This window comes from Staurois parvus, unplaced genomic scaffold (assembly GCF_062004578.1).
Source record: "Staurois parvus isolate SC_StPar_1 unplaced genomic scaffold, SC_StPar_1.0 ptg001590l, whole genome shotgun sequence".
Lineage (NCBI taxonomy): Eukaryota > Metazoa > Chordata > Amphibia > Anura > Ranidae > Staurois > Staurois parvus.
The window spans coordinates 88,776-110,928 of NW_028319386.1; the positions used below are offsets into that span (position 1 = coordinate 88,776).

At 47.8% G+C, this 22,153-nt stretch overlaps 1 protein-coding gene across 2 annotated transcripts in view; it reads right to left on the reverse strand.

The window, feature by feature from the left end:
• The window catches only part of PTPN6 (protein tyrosine phosphatase non-receptor type 6), a 135,258-nt gene that overhangs the window by 68,233 nt on the left and 44,872 nt on the right, over nucleotides 1–22,153 (reverse strand). For both annotated transcript variants that reach the window (XM_089662932.1, XM_089662931.1), the window contains exons 2-3: nucleotides 17,198–17,320; nucleotides 7,311–7,505 (exon numbers count right to left, since the gene is read on the reverse strand). In XM_089662932.1, the coding sequence (XP_089519058.1) occupies nucleotides 7,311–7,505; nucleotides 17,198–17,320 (318 nt within the window). The remainder of the gene's footprint in view (nucleotides 1–7,310; nucleotides 7,506–17,197; nucleotides 17,321–22,153) is intronic.

Sequence of the window (22,153 nt, forward strand, 5' to 3'; positions counted from 1 at the left end):
GCCTTGCTCTCGTCCCGCAGACCATTCCAAACAGCACTGACAGTCCCACTCCCGGCTTGCCTTGCTCTCGTCCCGCAGACCAGTCCAAACAGCACTGACAGTCCCGCTCCCGCCTTGCCTTGATCTCGTCCCGCAGACCAGTCCAAACAGCACTGACAGTCCCGCTCCCGCCTTGCCTTGATCTCGTCCCGCAGACCAGTCCAAACAGCACTGACAGTCCCACTCCCGCCTTGCCTTGATCTCGTCCCGCAGACCAGTCCAAACAGCACTGACAGTCCCGCTCCCGCCTTGCCTTGATCTCGTCCCGCAGACCAGTCCAAACAGCACTGACAGTCCCGCTCCCGCCTTGCCCTCGTCCCGCAGACCAGTCCAAATAGCACTGACAGTCCCGCTCCCGCCTTGCCTTGATCTCGTCCCACAGACCAGTCCAAACAGCACTGACAGTCCCACTCCCGCCTTGCCTTGATCTCGTCCCGCAGACCAGTCCAAACAGCACTGACAGTCCCTCTCCCGGCTTGCCTTGATCTCGTCCCGCAGACCAGTCCAAACAGCACTGACAGTCCCGCTCCCGCCTTGCCCTCGTCCCGCAGACCAGTCCAAACAGCACTGACAGTCCCGCTCCCGCCTTGCCTTGATCTCGTCCCGCAGACCAGTCCAAACAGCACTGACAGTCCCACTCCCGCCTTGCCTTGATCTCGTCCCGCAGACCAGTCCAAACAGCACTGACAGTCCCACTCCCGCCTTGCCTTGATCTCGTCCCGCAGACCAGTCCAAACAGCACTGACAGTCCCGCTCCCGCCTTGCCTTGATCTCGTCCCGCAGACCAGTCCAAACAGCACTGACAGTCCCGCTCCCGCCTTGCCCTCGTCCCGCAGACCAGTCCAAACAGCACTGACAGTCCCGCTCCCGCCTTGCCTTGATCTCGTCCCGCAGACCAGTCCAAACAGCACTGACAGTCCCGCTCCCGCCTTGCCCTCGTCCCGCAGACCAGTCCAAACAGCACTGACAGTCCCGCTCCCGCCTTGCCTTGCTCTCGTCCCGCAGACCAGTCCAAACAGCACTGACAGTCCCGCTCCCGCCTTGCCTTGCTCTCGTCCTGCAGACCCACACATGACGCTCCGGCCGCTGCGCTCGGCTCCCCTGCACCACGACATCACTCGACACGCTTAGGCACCGCCTCCGCCAGACCCGTCTCCCCCTGTTGGTGTTGCCCAAACATTCTGTAGCAGGCACTCGGATGGTCTCTGGACCGGAACTGTGCATGCATCACAGCCAATTTTTTAACTGGCAACTATGGATGCACTGAAATTTCCATGGCCAAAATGTTTCGGCTGAAAACACCCCTATCGGCCTTTGGCTGGTATGAAAAAAGCACCAATACAGGTGCCGAAAAAAACACCGCTCTTCCCACTTCCCTAACATCACTATGCACTCCCCTTACCTTGTGCTGCTGCCGGGAAGAAGCTGGGGGAGGAGCTGGGAAGCAGAAAGCGCAGGATCTGGAGGAGGACCAGAGGAGGTCAGGAGTCAGCTTCCGGAATCTACTGAATGCTGAGACCAGGGGAGGTGGAGATGAGGGGGTGCTGTGGCTGCACAGAGAGGTGCAGGATCTGGAGGAGGAGTTCTGTCATCCTCCTCCCGGCTGACTGCTGAGACATAGTTGAGGGGGGGAAGGCGCCGCAGCTGCAAAAGAGGTGCAAGGGCCACATGAAATGGCCTTGCGGGCCAGATTCGTCCCACGGGCCTCGTGTTTGACACATGTGCTATAATAGGAAGTCAGATCACAGCCGCAAAACAGATTTGGGGATTTGCAGGAGGCTGAGAACAATACGTTTTTGATTTAAGAATACATGCTTGAATACAATTTTGTTCTTTTTTGCTTATTTAGTGTCTCTGAGTTTACATAGAAGATTCTTCTAAAAAAGGACATCCAGTGTTTGTTCCCCATTGCCAGCTTAGCACTCACAAATATCTCCTTTGTCATATTATAACTAAAGACTTTTTTTCAGTATTTTTAGAAAGAAGCTCAGCAGAGACTTCCTAAAGGGATATTTGCATATCAGACATCCATCACGAATACAGAAAAATCAGAGGTTCCTTCCTCATTTTAGGACAATGGGTAAAGCCATGCGAATCATTCCGTTATGCTGCGGGGCCACGTGTACATCCAGAACCTCCGGTCCACAGCACTGCCTCAGCCTTCTATGACAGATCTATTGATGTCCAACTGCATACAGCAGTTTCTGGCTTCTTGGCCACAATCAGTGCAGTACATGAAAACCATGACTTGTATGGAGCGGGGCCTGGGGAGCAACAAGAAAGTATAACCCAATGGATGGGTGAGGTAGGCCAGAACCATCCCAAAAGCCCTCAGCTAAACCAATAGAGAAGGGCAGGGTTCTTGTTTCAGATGTATATTTGAATGTGATGAATGGAATGGAATTAAAGGTCAACTCCGGAAAAAGGAAAAATCCTCCCTTGCTGTGGGGCTGTGTCAGGGCTGACTGCTCGTTTAGACCTGGGAAAGGTAAAAGCACTTTTTCTTTCTTCACCCTCTGCTTTCCTGGCAAACAGCACTGCACCAGCAAACAGTGCTCCCCTGGCAGGCAGCACTCCTCCAGCAGACAGTGCTCCTCCAGCACACAGAACTCCCTTGGCAGACAGCACTCCTCCTGGAGACAGCATTGCCCCAGCAGACAGCACTCCCCAGGCAAACAGTGCTCCCCTGGCACACATCACTCCCCCAGCAAACAGTGCTCCCCTGGCAGACAGCACTCCTCCAGCAGACAGTGCTCCTCCAGCAGACAATGCTCCTCCAGCACAAAGACCTCCCTTGGCAGACAGCACTCCTCCTGGAGACAGCACTGCCCCAGCAGACAGCACTCCCCAGGCAAACAGTGCTCCCCTGGCAGAAAGCACCCTCCCAGCAGACAGTGCTCCCCCAGCAAACATCACTCCCCCAGCACACAGTGCTCCCCTGGCAGAAAGCACCCTCCCAGCAGACAGTGCTCCCCTGGCAAACATCACTCCCCCAGCACACAGTGTTCCCCTGGCAGAAAGCACCCTCCTAGCAGATAGTGCTCCCACAGCAGACAGTGCTCCCCTGGCAGACAGCACTCCCACAGCAAACAATGCTCCCCTGGCAAACAGCACCCTCCCAGCAGACAGTGCTCCTCCAGCAGACAGCACTCCCCCAGGAGACAGCACTGCCTCAGCAGACAGCACTCCCCGGCAAACAGTGTTCCCCTGGCAGACAGCACTCCTCCAGCAGACAGTGCTCCTCCAGCACACAGCACTCCCCTAGCAGACAGCACTCCCCTAGCAGACAGCACTCCCCCAGGAGACAGCACTCCTCCAGCAAACAGTGCTTCCCTGACAGAAAGCACCCTCCCAGCAGACAGAGCTCCTCCAGCACACAGTACTCCACTGGCACTCCCCCAGCAGACAGTGCACCTCGGGAGTAAGCACTCTCCCATCAGACAGCCTTTGCCCCCTGGCAGACAGCACTCCTCTCCACCTCAGCAGTGGACTGTCCCTTGGCATCTCCACATCGATTGCAAGGCTATCATCCCTGCATCGGTTTTGATGACTTCAGGGGTATCCGATCTCCAGATCACAGGGAAGAAGAGGCACAGGAACAGGTCTAGCAGTGTTGAGGACCAGGTAAGTAAAACTGCTTTACCCAGCTCCCCCAGACATGCTTTGCTCTTTACCTCTGTACTGCTACCTTTATCACTGCAAGCCAAGACTGAAAACTGCAGACTTTTCATAAAACAAACGAAGCATAATTCAACAGACATTGCTCCTAGATGTACAGAAGACCTCCATGGGGAGCATTCACAAAGCTGTATATACAATGCAATAATCAAAATATGGAAACGCAAGCTAAAATGTGAAAGTCTGAGTCATTTTATAGAGACCAGTGGTCTCCAAACAGCAGCCTGGGGGCCGGAGGTGGCCCTTTGCTTGCCTATATCTGGCCCTTGAGGCATTTGCCTCCCACTGACATCAACGATGGCACATAATTCCTGCTGCTGACATCAGTTATAGGGCACTATCATTCCTATTGACAGCAACAATCAAGAACTTTTCCTTCTACTGACACCAGTGAGGAGACATTATTCCTCCAAGTGACACCAACGACGGGGAGAAAAAGATGGGACATTGGTCACTCCCACTGGGCACAGTCTGGCCCCCCTAAAGTCTGAAGGACGGTAAACTGATCCTATGTTTAGGAAGTTTGGAGACCCCTAATCTAGACCAATGTGAGCAATGCAGTGCACAGGGTGTATTTATAAAAACTTTGTATAGCAACTCGCCCTGTGAAAATGTATGCACATTGGTTCTGTGCAAACAGGGAAAAAATTGTTATTAGGCTATTTTCTGTGCTGTTTGAATGTTTTTCATTGATTTAAAACGGAGCATACTATATTTAGCCACTAGATGGCACTAAGTAGAATAGGAAATTCCTATGCTACTTAGCGCCATCTAGTGACCAAGTGTGGTATTTTGCAGAAAACTAATGGGAGCACCTCTAAATGGGTACAGCAGGTGGGCGGACCTGGATACTAAACAGAGATCTCACCAATAAAGTCCATAACAGATAATAAGAAATTTTTGGTGGTTTAACTCACCAGATTTTACATATTTGGGGAGAGTTACTAAAACTAGAGTGTGTAAAATCTGGTGCAGCACTACACAGAAACCAATCAGCTTCCAGGTTTTATTGTCAAAGCTTACTTGCATAAGCTCATGTTAGATGCTGATTGACTCCCATGCACAGCTGCACCAGACTCTGTCTGCTCCAGTTTTAGTAAATCTCCCCCAATGTCCATTCTAGGCTAGTGATATCACTGCATTGCTCAGAAAGACCACTTTGATGCGTGCCTTTGGCAGACTGGGCCATAAATATTTCAGATAATGCAGACATGGTAGTGTAGTGCCATGAAGATAGTCAAGTTATTACACAACATCACCTTTGCTGCACACCCCACCAATCCCACCACCACATTCTTCCACCAGACCCTTTTGGAAATACCCCACACACCTGGGTATGGGGGATAAGATGCAATGCTCAGTTGTTAAAGAGTAGTGTGGGAGCGCTGAACTCAGGATTGATAGGGACTCTGAGATCTGGAGAGTAAGATCTTTAGGAGCTTCTCTGTATCATCTGAGGTATCACTACAGATCTCCAGAAAAGGTCCCGGAGGAAGAGAGCACCACACAAGTTGGATCAGTACATTAAAAATAACTATTTGACAGAATACAGGGGTGAAAAAGACAGTGTGTTTCAGGGGCTAAAAACTCCCCCTTCATCGGGGCTTATTAGTTGGTAGCCAGTTTCAAATTGTACCGGACTGCAGATGTGGGGGAAAAAAATTGGATGGTGTAGTGATTGAGTGACAGTAGGACCATCATAGTCCTGTAACACTGGTGCCCAATCTGCTTTTTCTTTTCACATCTGCAAACCGATAAGAATTGGAACCCACCACTAACATATAAGCCTTGATGAAGGAGGGGAGTTTTGAGCCTCTGAAACCAGATGGATGTTTAACCTCTGTATTGTGTCTAATTAAGATTTTACTGGGCTGATCCAACTAGTGTGGTACTCTCATCCTATTAACATCCTAAGATACACTGCCTGGGACTGAGTGGCCCTAATGCTGTCCTGTGATGGAAGGGAGGAAGTTCTTAACCTTCTGTAAGCTCTGACACCCTCCTATATAGAGTGTCAAGACGGCATCAGTAGAAGATGAGGTGTGTACCAATGGGCAGAACAAGGGTTGCTGCATATTTGCACAAATATGCTCATTCTCACAGGCGTTTTGCACAACCAAACGCTTGTGTATGCGCAAGGGCACGTATGCAACTACTTAAGGAACAGGGGAGCTAGGAAGTAACTTGTTGGTCTTTAGCTGTTACCCTGCGACTTGAACTCAGAACCTGTTTCTGAGTTGATTTCCAGATTGGCCTTGGCTAGTTCCTAACCACGGCTTGCCTGAGTTGATTCCTAGAATGGCTTTGCCTAGTTCCTGACCACGGCTTGCCTGTGTTGATTCCTAGAATGGCTTTGCCTAGTTCTTGACCACAGCTTGTCTCTGCTGATTCCTAGATTGGCCTTGGCTAGTTCCTGACCAAGGCTTATCTCTGCTGATTCCTAGATTGGCCTTGGCTATTTCCTTACCACGGCCTGCCTTTGATGATTTCTAGATTGGCTTTGGCTAGTTCCTGACCGTGGCCTGCCTTTTTTAATTCCTAGATTGGCTTTGGTTAGTTCCTGACAATGGCTTGTCTCTGTTCAATCCTATATTATCCTCAGCTAGTTCCTGACCATGGATTGTCTCTGCTGATTCCCAAATTGACCTTGCCTAGTTCCTGACCACGTCTTGACTCTGCTGATTCCCAGATTGGCCTTGAACAGTTCCTCACCATGGCTTGCTTCTATTGTTTTGACCTCAGCTAAATTCTGACCATGACTTACCTCTGCTAATGTTTTGGTGTGTCCACAGCCTGCCTCCTGACCATGTCTCTGTCTATTACACTGCCTGCTGCTTGTCTTCTTGGCCACTGGCCACCACCTGTCCAGACCTTGTTCCACTCTCCAGGACACCTGCCATCTGCTCTCTCTCTTTTCGGGGACTTTCCTTTTGGTCTGAACATGCACCTCACAGCCGGGCCTACCAAAAGGGCGCTTCTGTGAATTCCACTCCTGGCACTCATGCCACGCTACATCCTCAAACTCCCTGTGCTACACTCCAGGGGTACCTGGTCCCGAGGTGCAAGGGAAGCTCTCTCGTCACCTTGACCTCTAACCAGGTAAGTAATACAGAGCTCACAAAGAGTCTGGAGTCCAAGCCCTAACCAAAGAAAATAGGAAAGGTAAGGGAAAGTAAGTAGGTGTGTGTGTGTGTGGGGGGGGGGGGGGGTGTATTCTTGAATCTTCTTTCAGGAGAACCTATCAAAGCGACAGAGTCTCTCTAAAATAACAAGAAATCAAATGTAGAGGGACAGTTTTATCATCCTGTAGTGAGAATATCTTCAATGCTGGGATTTCCCTGTAACAAGATACTGTAGCTGCCAACGAAGTGTGCAGGAGCAGGGAGAAGAGGGGGCAGAAAGGTGCGCGCATGAAGTGCTCTGTATCCTGCCCCTTGTCATATGTTAGAGTTCGGCTCTTAGAAAGGAATCATTTCTCTTGAGGAACACAAGCTAACTTGGACTATTGTTGCTTGTTGACATTTAGAACCTCCTGGGTTACCCATTCATATCCTCATTGACTTCATATCTCGGTATGGAATGAGATGACTCACCGCTCGCTGGTGGGGTCAGCACAGTTCAGCGGGTATTTCAGAGGGATGAAGGTTCCGTCAGTATCCTGTAGACACTCGTGCTGTCCTGTGTAATATTCCACCAGCTCAGACAATGTAGCAAACTGTTCACCGCCATACAAGTCGTAGTAATCACCCGTGTTCTGTATCCGTATGTGTGTGACTGAGTCTTCCAATCTGGAGAGGGTGAAAAATATTCAGTTAGTGCTGTACATTTGATATGAATTTTTCATTATTGTGTTCCTTTGACACCTCGACTTATGGCAATTTGGAGTGTTTGTCGTCTTGAGAACTTGGTTGACAAAAATATAAGATCTTATTAATAAAGTGACTGATCAGTTTGTCGATCATTTGCTGCCTTTCCTCTCCAGCAACCCTTCGGAGGCATTGATAAGGCAAAGTCATGGATCAGGTTAGTCTACACCAGCCTTTCTCAACCTTTTCACCCCCTGAGGAACCCTTAAAAATCTTGTCACGCCTCAGGGAACCCTCACTAAAAATAAATACATCTACAGCTCATTAGTACATATATATATATACTCACTGGCCACTTTATTAGGTACAGTTTTTGCCTTCAGAACTGCCTTAATTATTCGTGGAATAGATTCAGCAAGGTGTTGGAAACATTTCTCAGAGATTTTGGTCCATATTTACATGATAGCATCACGCAGCGGCTGCAGATTTGTTGGCTGAACATCCGCGATGCAAATCTCCTGTTCCACCACATCCCAAAGGTGCTCTGTTGGATTAAGATCTGATGACTGTTGAGGCCATTGTAGTACAGTGACCTCATTGTCATGTTCAAGAAACTAGTTTGAGATGATCTGAGCTTTGTGACATGGTGCATTATCCTGCTGGAAGGAGCCCTCAGAAGATTGGACACTGGAGTCATAAAGGGATGGACATGGTCAGCAACAATACTCAGGTAGGCCATGGCTCAACTGGTACTAAGGGGCCCAAAATGTGCCAAGAAAATATCCCCCACACCATTACACCTCCACCACCAGCATGAACTGTTGATACAAGGTAGGATGGATCCATGCTTTTATGTTGTTTACGCCACATTCTAACCCTACCATCTGAGTGTCGCAGCTGAAATCGAGACTCATCAAACTAGGCAACGTTTGTCCAATTTTCTATTGTCCAATTTTGGTGAGCCTTGAGTTTCCTGTTCTTAGCTGACAGGTGTGGCACCCGGTGTGGTCTTCTGCTGCTGTAGCTCATCTTGACGTGTTGTACGTTCAGAGGAGGTATTCTGCACACCTTGGTTGTAACGTGTGGTTATTTGAGTTGCTGTTGCTTTTCTATCATCTCCAACCAGTCTGCCCATTCTCTTCTGACATCAACAAGGCATTTGCGTCCACACAACTGCTGCTCACTGGATATTTTCTCCTTTTCGGACCATTCTCTGTAAACCCTAGAGATGGTTGTGCGTGAAAATCCGAGTAGAAGTTTTTTTAAATACTCAGACCAGCCCATCTGGCACCAACACCCATGCCACAATCAAAGTGACTTAATCCCTTTTCTTCCCCATTCTGATGCTCGGTTTGAAATCCAGCAAGTCATCTTCACCACGTCTAGATGCCTAAATGCATTGAGTTGCTGCCATGTGATTGGCTGATTAGCAATTTGTGCTACCAAGCAATTGTACATGTGTACCTAATAAAGTGGACGATGGGTGTATATTGTACATTCACACCAGTTCTCACCTCAAGGAGCTTACAGTTTGTGTTACCAAGCAACTAAACAGATGTACCTCATAAAGAGGCTGGTGAATATTATTATTATTATTATATTATTATATTATTATTATGGTGAATATATATATATAAAACCTCGGTATGACGCGCGTAACAAGGCCCCACCCAGCTGCACCCTGCACAGCGATTGTCCAGCTAATGGGCTACAATCGGTGCCTGCAGCCTGAATGCACTTGTTACTGGGTCGGGTTAATTACGCAACTAACCCTCTACTGCCACCACCACTTTTGTCGGAGGCTGGGAAACTCCCGTTATCAAATATACACTATAATGATTGAAAAGTCGCCTGTCCAATACGGTCACCGCAGGCCGATTGGGCAGAGGATTAAACAAACACAGTAGCGTCTCTTCAAAGGCAGGAATTCGTGAATTGCAAGTAAGCGCTTAGAAACAGTTTAACACTTTCAGAAAGAAAGATTTATTACTAAAAGAGTCAAACAGGTGCAATAAAATATTTACAAAGAAAATGTAACTATATATATATATATATATATATATATATATATATATATATGCAATAGAGGAGGCGGCATGGGAAATGTACTCATTAATATCCCCACCATCTCATCATACCAGCAAACATGTTGGACTGGATTACATCTAAAGGATAAGTGAAGGCTAACAGATGTGATTGGTTACTCTCAGTCTACTCCTTGTGTTCTTATGCTTGTCCCAGGTATATACTTTTTAGTGACCATGTTCCCATAAAAGTGTTTTATCTTGTCTTGTAAAAATGAATGTACATAACTATGATATGTAAGCATGGGCACACTGGGTTAATATTGGGAAGTGCATATATCCATCCACCTCTGAAGAAGTGGAGTCCACCTCTGTGAAATCTGTTAAAAATTAAATCTCCAGTCCACTGCCTTTTTCGCCAATAGGGATGAACCCAGTGTTCGGTCCGAACTTAAGTTTGGATCAAACACTAGCTGTTCAGATGTTCGACGGTCAATGGTTGCTAAGCAAGCAGTGGCTGCTTGCAGCCGTCGCATCCTTACCAACCACTTACGTCAGCCGGACCAATCAATTACATGGCTGGTAATCCGCAGCTATGCAAGCAAATGTGCTGGGAATGGAGCCTAACATCATGGCCACAAGGCCATATTTGGGCAATAACATTCGGTAAATGTTATTTCCCAAATTTAGGCAACAATGTCACCACTGTACCCGCCCCTTCCTATTTTTAGGACGGGTATTTTTAACTTGACAGATTCAGTTCCCATTTATTTAAATGGGGATTGGGTCCGGTATTTGGAACTTTGAAATTTGGTGAACCGCGGTCAAACCGTATCCAGGGCAATTCAGCTCATCACCATTAGCCAATATGCAAGCTTCATGGTACATACAGAAACGCTTGGTTTGCATAGAATGGATGTTCGATGGTCAATGGTTGCTAAGAAAGCAGTGGCTGCTTGCAGCCGCCACATCCTTACCAACCACTTACGTCTGCCGGCCCAATCAGTTGCGTGGCTAGGAATCCCCAGCTACGTAAGCAAATGTGCGGGGAATGGAGCCTTACATCATGGCCACAAGGCCATATTTGGGCAATACCATTGGGCCAATGTTACCCAGAGCAGTTCAGTTCATCACTATTAGCCAATATGCAAGCTTCATGGTACCTACAGAAACTCTTGGATTGTATGGTATGGATGTTCGACGGTCAACGTTTGCTAGGAAAGCAGTGGCTGCTAGCAGCCGCCGCATCCTTACCAACCACTTACGTCAGCCGGCCCAATCAATCAATTACATGGCTGGGAATCCCCAGCTACGTAAACAAATGTGCGGGGAATGGAGCCTTACATCATGGCCACAAGGCCATATTTGGGCAATACCATTGAGCAAATGTTATTTCCCAAATTTAGGCAACGATGTCACCACTGTACCTGCCCCTTCCTATTTTTAGGAAGGGTATTTTTAATTTGACAGATTCAGCTCCCATTTATTTCAATGGTGTTTTGGCTCGGTATTTGGAACTTTGAAATATGGTGAATCGCGGTCGAACCGTATCCAGGGCAATTCAGCTCATCACTATTAGCCAATATGCAGCTTCATGGTACATACAGAAACTCTTGGATTGCATGGTATGGATGTTCGATGGTCAATGGTTGCTAAGAAAGCAGTGGCTGCTTGCAGCCGCCACATCCTTACCAACCACTTACTTCAGCCGGTCCAATCAATTACATGGCTAGGAATCCCCAGCTACGTAAGCAAATGTACGGGGAATGGAGCCTTACATCATGGCCACAAGGCCATATTTGGGCAATACCATTGGGCAAATGTTACCCAGAGCAGTTCAGTTCATCACTATTAGCCAATATGGAAGCTTCATGGTACCTACAGAAACTCTTGCATTGTATGGTATGGATCTTCGACGGTCAATGGTTGCTAAGAAAGCAGTGGCTGCTTGCAGCTGCCACATCCTTACCAACCACTTACGTCAGCCGGCCCAATCAATTAAATGGTTGGGAATCTCCAGCTACGTAAGCAAATGTGCGGGTAATGGAGCCTAACATCATGGCCACAAGGCCATATTTGGGCAATACCATTGGGCAAATGTTATTTCCCAAATTTAGGCAACGATGTCACCACTGTACCCGCCCCTTCCTATTTTTAGGAAGGGTATTTTTAATTTGACAGATTCAGCTCCCATTTATTTCAATGGTGTTTTGGCTCTGTATTTGGAACTTTGAAATATGGTGAATCGCGGTCGAACCGTATCCAGGGCAATTCAGCTCATCACTATTAGCCAATATGCAGCTTCATGGTACATACAGAAACTCTTGGATTGCATGGTATGGATGTTCGACGGTCAATGGTTGCTAAGAAAGCAGTGGCTGCTTGCAGCCGCTGCATCCTTACCAACCACTTACGTCAGCCGACCCAATCAATGACATGGCTGAGAATCCCCAGCTACGCAAGCAAATGTGTGGGGTATTTTTAATTTGACAGATTCAGCTCCCATTTATTTCAATGGGGTTTGGGCTCGGTATCTGGAACTTTGAAATTTGGGAAACCGCGGTCAAACCGTATCCAGAGCAGTTCAGTTCACTATTAGCCAATATGCAGCTTCATGGTACCTACAGAAACTCTTGGATTGTATGGTAATACAAAGCATTATACAGGCAGCTAATAGGTGCTGAATGGGGATCAATATTTAATTGAGGTGTTATTTGGGATCAACAATATTTTAATCACCTTTTAATAAATGACTCAAATGACTCTCCCACGGTAATACAGATTCCCCACACCACCTTGCCCTGACCTGTATCCCTTCACCTCCCCTGACCCAACTGTCACCCCACCCACCCCAACATGCCTCCTGCACTCCTCCTCCTCATTTTCCTCTCCACCATCCCAAAAATCGCCTCCCTCTACCCGCCTACCCCCCCAAAACAGCTCTACATTGCCCCTTCACTACTCCCCTCTCCCCACTACGGCACTCACCACCTCCTCCTGCTACTCCACTCCCCCGTCGACCCACGTGCCACCACTATCAGACCCACACGCTCCTACACTTCCCATCCCCATGCCACCTTCCTCACCCTTCTCCTTCTCCTATCTGCTGGGGACATCTCCCCGAACCCTGGCCCCTCGCCACCTCACCCCTCCTCTAGGGACCCCCCCGCTCCCGCCAGCTGCCGTAACCCCCTCAACCTCATATCTGTGCCCCTTCTCCCCGCATCCATCCCCCCTCTCTCGGTTGCACTCCTGAACGCCCGCTCGGTCTGCAACAAACTTACTGCCATCCATGACCTCTTTATCTCCCGCTCCCTTAACCTCCTAGCCATCACCGAAACCTGGGTACAGGCCACTGACTCCACCTCCCCTGCGGCACTCTCCTATGGAGGTCTCGTCTGGTCCCATTCACCAAGACTGAGCGGTCACAAAGGTGGTGGGGTCGGCCTGCTCCTATCACCGCTGAGCACCTTCCAGGTCCTCCCTAATCCTCCCTCCCTAACTTTCTCCTCCTTCGAGGCTCACTGCATCCGGCTCTTCTCACCCACCCCCCTAAGGATCGCAGTGATCTACAGGCCTCCTGGATCCATACCCCGCTTCCTGGATGACTTCGCTGCCTGGCTTCCCTTCTTCCTCTCCTCTGAGCTACCAACCATCATCCTCGGGGACTTCAATATCCCCATCAATAACAGCCCGGCTACTTCCCAATTCCTCCACCTAACCTCCTCCTTCGCGCTCACACAGCACACTCAATCCTCCACCCACATCATTGGGAACACCCTGGACCTCGTCTTCTCCCACCTCTGTACCCTCAACCAGTTCTCTAACACCCCCTTCCCTCTCTCCGACCACCACCTCCTCACGTTCTCCATCTCCCCTTCCCCTAACTCTCCCCCCCCAGAGCGCCAAACCATCACCAGCCGCAACCTCCGCAACCTGAACCCGGCCCCCCTCCACTCAGCTGCCGACCGCCTACACGACAGCATCCTTCCACTGTCTTGTCCTGACCTAGCCACTAACACGTACAACGACTCACTATCAGCTACCCTAGACTCTCTGGCACCCCTAACCACACGCTACATCAAACCCAGACCGCTCCAACCATGGCAGAATGACCACACTAAATGCCTCAAATGTCGCAGTCGTGCGCTGGAGAGACTATGGCGCAAAACCAGGTCCCCCCGTTCATTCTCCCTCTACAAATCTGCCTTCCTCACTTACACCTCCTCCCTCCACGCCGCCAAGCAGGCTTACTTCGTAAACCTGATTAACACCCTCTCCTCCTGCCCTCGCCGACTCTTCTCCACCTTCAACTCCCTGCTCTCTCCCCCCCCTCCTCCACTCAGTACCTCACTCACCGCCCACGAGATTGCCACTCATTTCCACAACAAAATTGATGCAATCCGTCAGGACATAGTCAACTCGCAATCTACCTCCCCACCTAGCCTCCCCCCCCCTATCTCCCCCTCATCTCTTCCCTCCTCTGACCTCGCAACCGCACTGCCCCCCTCCACACCCAAGACCCCGCTTACCGTAACCCCACCAGCTCTGCACTCCTTCAGCCCCGCTACCACTGAGGAAGTCACCAGGGTCTTCTCAGAAGCCCGCCTCACTACCTGCCCCCTAGACCCTATCCCCTCTCGACTCCTCCAGTCACCCCCCTCTTCCCTCATCTGCTCCCTCACCCACATCTTCAATCTCTCCCTCTCTACCGGCGTATTCCCCTCCCCCCTAAAGCATGCGCACATCACCCCCATACTCAAAAAGCCCTCCCTGGACCCCTCTGACCCAAACAACCTCAGATCCATCTCCCTGCTGCCACTCACTTCCAAACTCCTGGAGCGCTTAGTCTACAACCGCCTAAGCGCCCACCTAACTGACAACAACCTCCTTGATCCACTACAGTCCGGCTTCCGTCCCCTACACTCCACCGAAACCGCCCTCCTCAAAATCACCAACGACCTACTAACCGCCAAAGCCAAAGGCGACTACTCTGTCCTCCTCCTCCTGGACCTCTCCGCGGCCTTCGACACAGTTGACCACCCCCTCCTCCTTAATAAACTATTCTCCCTTGGCATCAGAGACACCGCTCTCTCCTGGTTCTCCTCTTACCTATCCCGACGCTCCTTCAGCGTTTCCTACAATGGTGCCACCTCCCCTTCCCTCCCCCTCTCTGTTGGGGTCCCCCAGGGCTCTGTCCTTGGACCCCTTCTCTTCTCCATCTACACCTCCTCCCTTGGCAAACTCATACACTCCCACGGCTTCAACTACCATCTCTATGCTGATGACACTCAAATTTACCTCTCCACCCCTCACCTCACCTCCACTTTCTCCGCCCACATCACTCACCTCCTAAACGACATCTCTGACTGGATGTCGCTCCATTTCCTCAAACTCAACCTCTCCAAAACCGAGCTTCTCGTCTTCCCTCCTGCCCGCGCCCCCCCCCCATCCTATCCATCACTACTAACATCACCACCATCAATCCCGCCCCGCAAGCCAAAGTCCTTGGAGTCATTCTGGACTCTAACCTCTCCTTCCAACCTCATGTCAAATCACTGACAAACACATGCAGGCTCCACCTCCGCAATATCGCCAAAATACGCTCCTTCCTTACCCCAGACACCGCTAAACTACTTGTGCACTCCCTGATTATCTCACGCCTTGACTACTGCAACTCCCTCCTCACCGGCCTACCCCAGTGCAGGCTCTCCCCGCTTCAGACCATCCTCAACTCAGCGGCTAGACTCATCCACCTCACCACCCGCTCCACCTCTGCCACCCCCCTCTGCCTCTCCCTCCACTGGCTCCCTATCGCCCAACGCATCAAATTCAAACTACTCACTCTGACCTACAAAGCCATTCACAACACTGCCCCTAACTACCTCACCGACCTGATTCCCAAGTACCACCCTACCCGTACCCTTCGCTCTTCACAGGACCTCCTTCTATCTTGCTCCCTGGTCTCCTCCTCACACGCACGTCTGCAAGACTTCTCCAGGTCCTCCCCCATCCTCTGGAACTCACTACCCCAATCCATCAGACTGTCACCTTCCCTCCTCACCTTCAGGCGCTCCCTGAAAACCCACCTCTTCAGGGAAGCCTACCCCACCCTCACCTAACTGCTGCTCTCCTTCATTCCTCCTACCACTCCATCCCCCACAGCCACTTCCTCCTGTACCACTACCCCCTCCCTCCTAGATTGTAAGCTCGAAAGAGTAGGGCCCTCTTACCCCTCGTGTGCTGCTCGTAGTTGCTGTAATGTTTCATGTATTGTCCCCCCCTCTATTGTACAGCGCTGAGCAAACCCTTTGGCGCTATATAAACTCAATGTAATGTAATGTAATGTAATAAGATGTTAATAAATTATATGATGTAAGGTTTACTGTTGGGTCCCTCAAAAGTCCGCTTTGTTTTCCTTCTCCATAAATGAATAAAAAAGCCCCAAAAAAATCACCCAGGAACCTTCTTATGATATGAACTTTCATGGCTGATATTTGAGACCCATTTACACCCAAGCACAGTGCACTGCAGCATTTATGTATTGAGATGTATCGTGTTGGGAATCCTATTCAGAATGAATGGACTGTAACACACCTCAACACAAGGAAAAATTGTACTTGTGCACATATGCCCCCGATGAGGTCATCTTTGATGAAATACGTAGGGCGGAGCAACGACGTGACGTCACCACGCTACACCAGACGTACGCAATCGTGTCCCCGAGATTGGGTTTTATGTACAGCGCTGTATTTATACTTCCCATGTGAAAGCTTTTAGCGTTCTTTAATTAATTTATTTACGGATTTACACTGTTGGGTTGCTGGCCTTTTTTCATTGCTTGCTGGTTACTCAATGGATCGGTTGTGAACTTATGCGGAAGAACGCCAGGCTTTCTAGTGAAACAAGCGCTTTTGACCACTCCTGTATAGGGGGTCATCACATTTTGGTAAGCCTTTGATTTGGCCACTGTGGCGATGTGGAGAGCACAATCGAAGATTATTCTTTATAGTGTTGCACTTGTTTTTATGGTGGACTGTTTTACGGGGATTTTATCACTGTTTTATTTTATATTTATGATGATGTATTTCACAGTGTTTTAGAGATTAATTTGTTCTATATTGTGATTAGAGCTACATTGTATTTTTTTTTTTATATGGGATATCACATTGTGGTAGCTGCTTTTCTATTAGTTGGGCTTCCTCGCATTGTATTAATGTATGCGGTTTACCTACCGGTAAATGAAAAAAAAGGTGTTATGTTTTCAGGAAGCTATTTACAGCACCTTTCTGGCCCCTCCCACCAGCCATGATCTGTCTACAATGCAAAGAGAAGCACAGAGACCCGGTGATGATGTCAAAATAATAAAAAAAAAAGCATAGGTGGCTTTAACCAATCATTTTTTGTGCATTAATTCATTTTAATGGTCCTTGTAATTGGAGCATGAGAAGGGTTACATAGTTAGTCTGAAAAAAGACAAAAGTCCATCCTGTTCAACCATAGAAACAAAAAAAAAAAGAGTTAAAAGGGTGTGTTTTCTTTTTGCCATACATGCACTAAAAGGCATCCAGGTGTCCATCACAGTCCACAAAAATTACCACCCTGGATACCAATATAAAATAAAAGGACTCCCATGGTAGAGACACCAACCTCACAGACAGAGAGAAGTCTTCCGGTCGTTTCTTGCTGGGCCGTACCAGAAAACTTCCATGGACGCCTCTTGCCTTCAGTCTGGCTTCGGCCTCCAGGCCAGTTATGTCCCGGTGAAACCACCTGGGGAAAGAAGACACAAAACTAAGCAAAGGAGACGATGGCATTGACACCCAGCAAAAGGGAAAAGCATTTTCCAAAGATCCCTCCACCCTTAGGCCTCATTCACATAGGTAGCTGGATTTTTGAAAGCTCTGAAAAGCAATCCACAGTGGATTTCAAAGCCAGTTAACAGGCGGCTCAATGGTGATGCCTATTTTTTGAGGGCGCGTCTCATCGTACTACCTGCAATAGCCACAAAGGCACTGTGGTTGTGGCTCTGTCCTATTCACATGAGTGGAGTACGTCTGGTGAGAGTACTGCCCCCCAAAATCAACATGCAGTCTAAAACTTCCCGTGATCTGACCATGGCAATGCATGCAGCCATTTCCATTGGCAATGTTACCCTGCTGGGGGTCACGGGGCAATAAAAAAATGACTGTTTTCACCCTCTATGTGAACAAGGCCTTTGGCTAGGTTCACACCTAGCTTTTTGTGGGCAATTTGGGCATTTTAGCTCTACATGCTTAGGGCAGTGCATCGATTTCAATGACAAACGCATCAAAGAAGCTCCTGTACCTTCCTGGGTGTTGAGCTTTGTGTGTTTTAAAGCGTGCAAAAATGAGTGTCTCCTTGACACATTTGCCACCATTAGCAATGAATGGCACCTCAAGCGTGACATGTGTTTTTTTTTTGTGTGTGCACATTAATGGAATGCCTAAAGGATACGTTTACCTTTTTACAAAATATAATAAATGCACTTTTTTTTGCAGGTAAAAAAATATGCAGTTATTATTTTTTGTTTCTGGAGCCTCTAAAGCATTGCAAGAGTGATCAGCAGATTGCTTCTCGCTAATAAACTTGAGAGATTGTTTTCACCTATCACTGTGTGTACATGTCTGTCGTTTCTGAGATGAAGTCAATCTTCCCGACGCGTCCGTACCTTCAACAGACTGATAAAGACAGATAGCCAGGGGATATCGACAACCTTTCAGGTGCCATGCAGGTCTCCTGCATACAGGAAGCATCAATGAACTACCATGGTGCTCCACAGTGCCATGGTTAGGGGCGTATTTACCACAAGGCACTTGCTTATGGCAGCATTTTTCAGGGGGGCAGCATCTCCTCCAAGAAGAAGGGATGAAAGAAGGCACACCATGGAAACCAGGTGGGATCCAAGAGAGGCTGCAGGCTGCTTGATCTGTATGTAGAGCTTGACTCTCGTTCCCGGGGATGTCCGAAGCTTTGAAGATGAGAGTCTTTCTTTCTATCGCCGGGTGGGGGGCAGGGGTGTTGTTGGTCAATGTCAGGCTCTCTCTGCGGGAGGGGGAAGGGGGGGTGTTGGTCAGTGTCCCTGGGGGCAGATGCCTAGGGCAGCACAAAACCTAAATACACCACTGGCCATGGTAGATAATTGAGAATTACAGGACGACAGTCGCTAAGGCTGTTGGGACTTGTAGTTCATTCATTCACAGAACACCATGGATAAATGACATGGCCGAGCAGGCGGAGCTGTCAAAACAGGGATTGGGGAGGAGCAGGGGCAGGGCCGTTCGTAACATGTTACATATGACATGTTACACCCTGATGGTGTGGGTATCCCATATGGAAGAAAAATATATTTGAAATATATTTTAAAAATATTTTTCTCAAATATACTGACATATTTGAAGTGCTACAATATTGGCCATGTTCAATATATATATATAAAAAAAAAAAAATACATATATATATATATATATATATTACATGTTGATTAGTGTTTTTATTACAAAATATATGAAAACTATTTTAAAAAAATACATTTCAAATACACTGTATGCCTTTAAAAATACAAATCTACATTTTTGGAATGCATTTACAAATATATGTAAACATATATGTTAAAATGACTGACTTTTTTAAATGTCAAAAAAAATCTGAAGAATATATTTAAAAAAATTTATATTTTTAAAAAATATATTGGAGGATGCAATGCTATATAAGACAATGCTGTCACTATTTGGGCTGGTTGGCCATGTATTGTTTTAAATGATGTCATTGTTAGATGTATCTCAAATATATATGTAAATGTATTGAATATGAGTCTGTCTGATACTGTACCAGTAAAGTCCCATTATGGTTTCTTTTTTTCCAACCCTATATATATATATAACATTTCCAATCCGAATTTTCAGCAGGTAATTCTGCCGCTTCTTAAATTACCTTTTTTTTTGTGCTTTTTTCCTTTCTATTCAATTTTCTACGGGACTAATACACCACAACCACAAACCAAGAGTTTGTGAAGCTGCCCTATTGACTTGAATGGGCGAGTTTGACAGGCAGTGTTACCTATCAAATTAACAAGCAGCTTTAAATCTGCAGGCGCCGGATGTTAACAGCCCCCCTCAAGTTAGGTGGGCAGTAAAACTGTGGTTCAACCCCCCACCCCCCGGGCCACCCATGATAAAGGCTTATGATGGATGTTAACAGCCCCCCTCAGGTTAGGTGGGCAGTAAAACTGTGGTTCAACCCCCCACCCCCCGGGCCACCCATAATAAAGGCCTATGAGCTTTCTTACAGGATGGGTATTTGGCGCCCATCCAGGAAATTCATCCATGCCAACAGGGCTAGGGACATCATACAAGCAAGTAGCAAAAAGTCCCAAAGAAGCGAAAGGGCTATGGAGAAAGTCTCTAGATAAAATATATATTAGAAAAATATGACAAAAAAATATAAAAAATATATAAAAAATGTCCCAGGATGCTTGTGCGTAGGGGCAGCCAATTCCAAAAGAGCTAGAAGGGACCCTTTGAGCGCGCTGTTCCCTTTCTTCTTGTCTATGGGCTTGTTTACACTTGTGGTTTGGGGGGAGGACCAAGGTTGGGGGCATAAGTAGTTGAGCCACATTTTTACCCCCTCAACTGCCCCCCCTTACAATGCAAAGGCAATGGTCAGTGTCATACATATGTCATGTCCACAGCAAAACCTTTACCCGTCTTGTTCCGCAGGCAGCACTGCCGCAGAATGCATCACATTCGAACACATGGGGCCACGCAACCGCTTCTATCAGTAATGTGGTCCAGCTGCCTGTGGGAACTCAGCCTTAAGCCCCCTTCAGATCCAGCGTTTTGAAATTGCGGACAGAATCAGCATAATTCCAAATTGCGGCAGAAGGAAGGACACACGCATTATCCTTTCAATCATGAGCGGGAACGCTTCTGCCTGCTACAAAGTATGTGCACAGGGCCTAAGGGTTGGGGGGGGGGGTGTTAAAGGTATGCTGTTGAGAAGCATTTTTACCCCCCCCCCCCCCCAACTACCCCTTCCCCTTCCTTAAGCTGCGGAATACACATACTGCAACCATGACAAAACTAATCCCTCCCTGTCATGTGTGGTGGGCAGTACTGCCATTGAACGCAGCCCATTGAAGAATATGGGGCCATGGCACCACTGTCCCGTAACCATGTCCACCAGTAATGTTGCCCGGCTGCTCATGTAAAAGAAACCTAAAGGTGCATTTACACTTGTGGATGGGGGAGCAGTAAAAACACGCAGTTGAGTAACATTTTTATTGCCCCCTCTTAAGGTGCAAAGGCAGCAGATGGAGCCAACATGACACAACCATGGCAAAAATGATGCAATTCACATGGTGGTGCAACATTGACAGGATTAAAACAGGCAATGAAGAAGCAACATATCGTCTCCTCACCGCCCATCAAACGCCTCTGAAAAGCGAGCTGACTGTAGATCACTTTTCAGAGGTGCAGCAGTGATAGCTGCATGTGTTACCAGGGGTGGAGGGATCTGCGGAATGTGATGACCAAACTGGGGCATTTATTTTTTATTTTCTTTGGATGTTTCAAATTGGATTAACCGCAATCTGCAAATTCCTCTTTTATATCTGAATACAGAATCACAGAATCACAATCGGCCTGTAGAAGAGGAAGTATATTGGGTAACAAAAAATTAATTTACCTGCAAAATGAAAGCGTTATTACACCCAACACAAAAATGTTATTTAACAGGAAAATAAAGGATAGAAAAAAAACCAGAAAGAAAACTAATGCAGCCACCACATCTAATGATTGGTAAGCTGCAATATGTTTCATTTTTGGGTTTGAGTTTAATACTGCTTTTTTTTTCATTTTGGATAGAGTAAGGAAGGGTTATAACCCCGGTCAGATTTTTATTCTCCGTCTTTGTCCCTTTGGGGAGATTTCCCTTCACTTCCTGTCCCATAGCCAAACAGGAAGTGAGAGGAAATCCCTGAAAATTAAGGGAATCCCTTGGAGACTCCCCAGGTCACCAGAAGTGTCCCCATTGGAAGATTTCCCCTCTATTACTTTTCTGTAGACAATCCAAAATGTGGGATTTTCTTTTACTTTCCCTTTCATTGGTGATGGTAACCAGGAGAAATAGAGAGGGGGAATCTCCGGAATGGGGGTACAGACAGCAACAGGGGTTCTAATCCCTCTCTACTCTATCCAACACTAAAAAAAAAAAAAACGTTTTGCCTTTCGTTATACTTTACTCTTGCTAAGCATGGAAATGCCAGTTTTAGCTGGACTGGCCCTTTAATTGCAAAACATGCAACATGTCACAGGAAAACAGCTGTACTCCTCGGTCATAAAGTGGCTTGACTGGGCAATATCCTCCCAGGTGGCCCCTGTCTCTGTCCTGATAATGGACTAATACTGCAATGTAGCATTGCCCAATAGGTTGCCCCATCCGCTCACCAAAAAAAACTAAAGGACAAGAAAAGTGAAGAGACTGAACTGCGACAAACAGGAAGGGCTGATGCTAGACCACCAGCAGGCAGGAGGGGCAGCAGAGAGACACTTTCAGCATCTATTTATTGCGTTTAAAGTGAAGCGG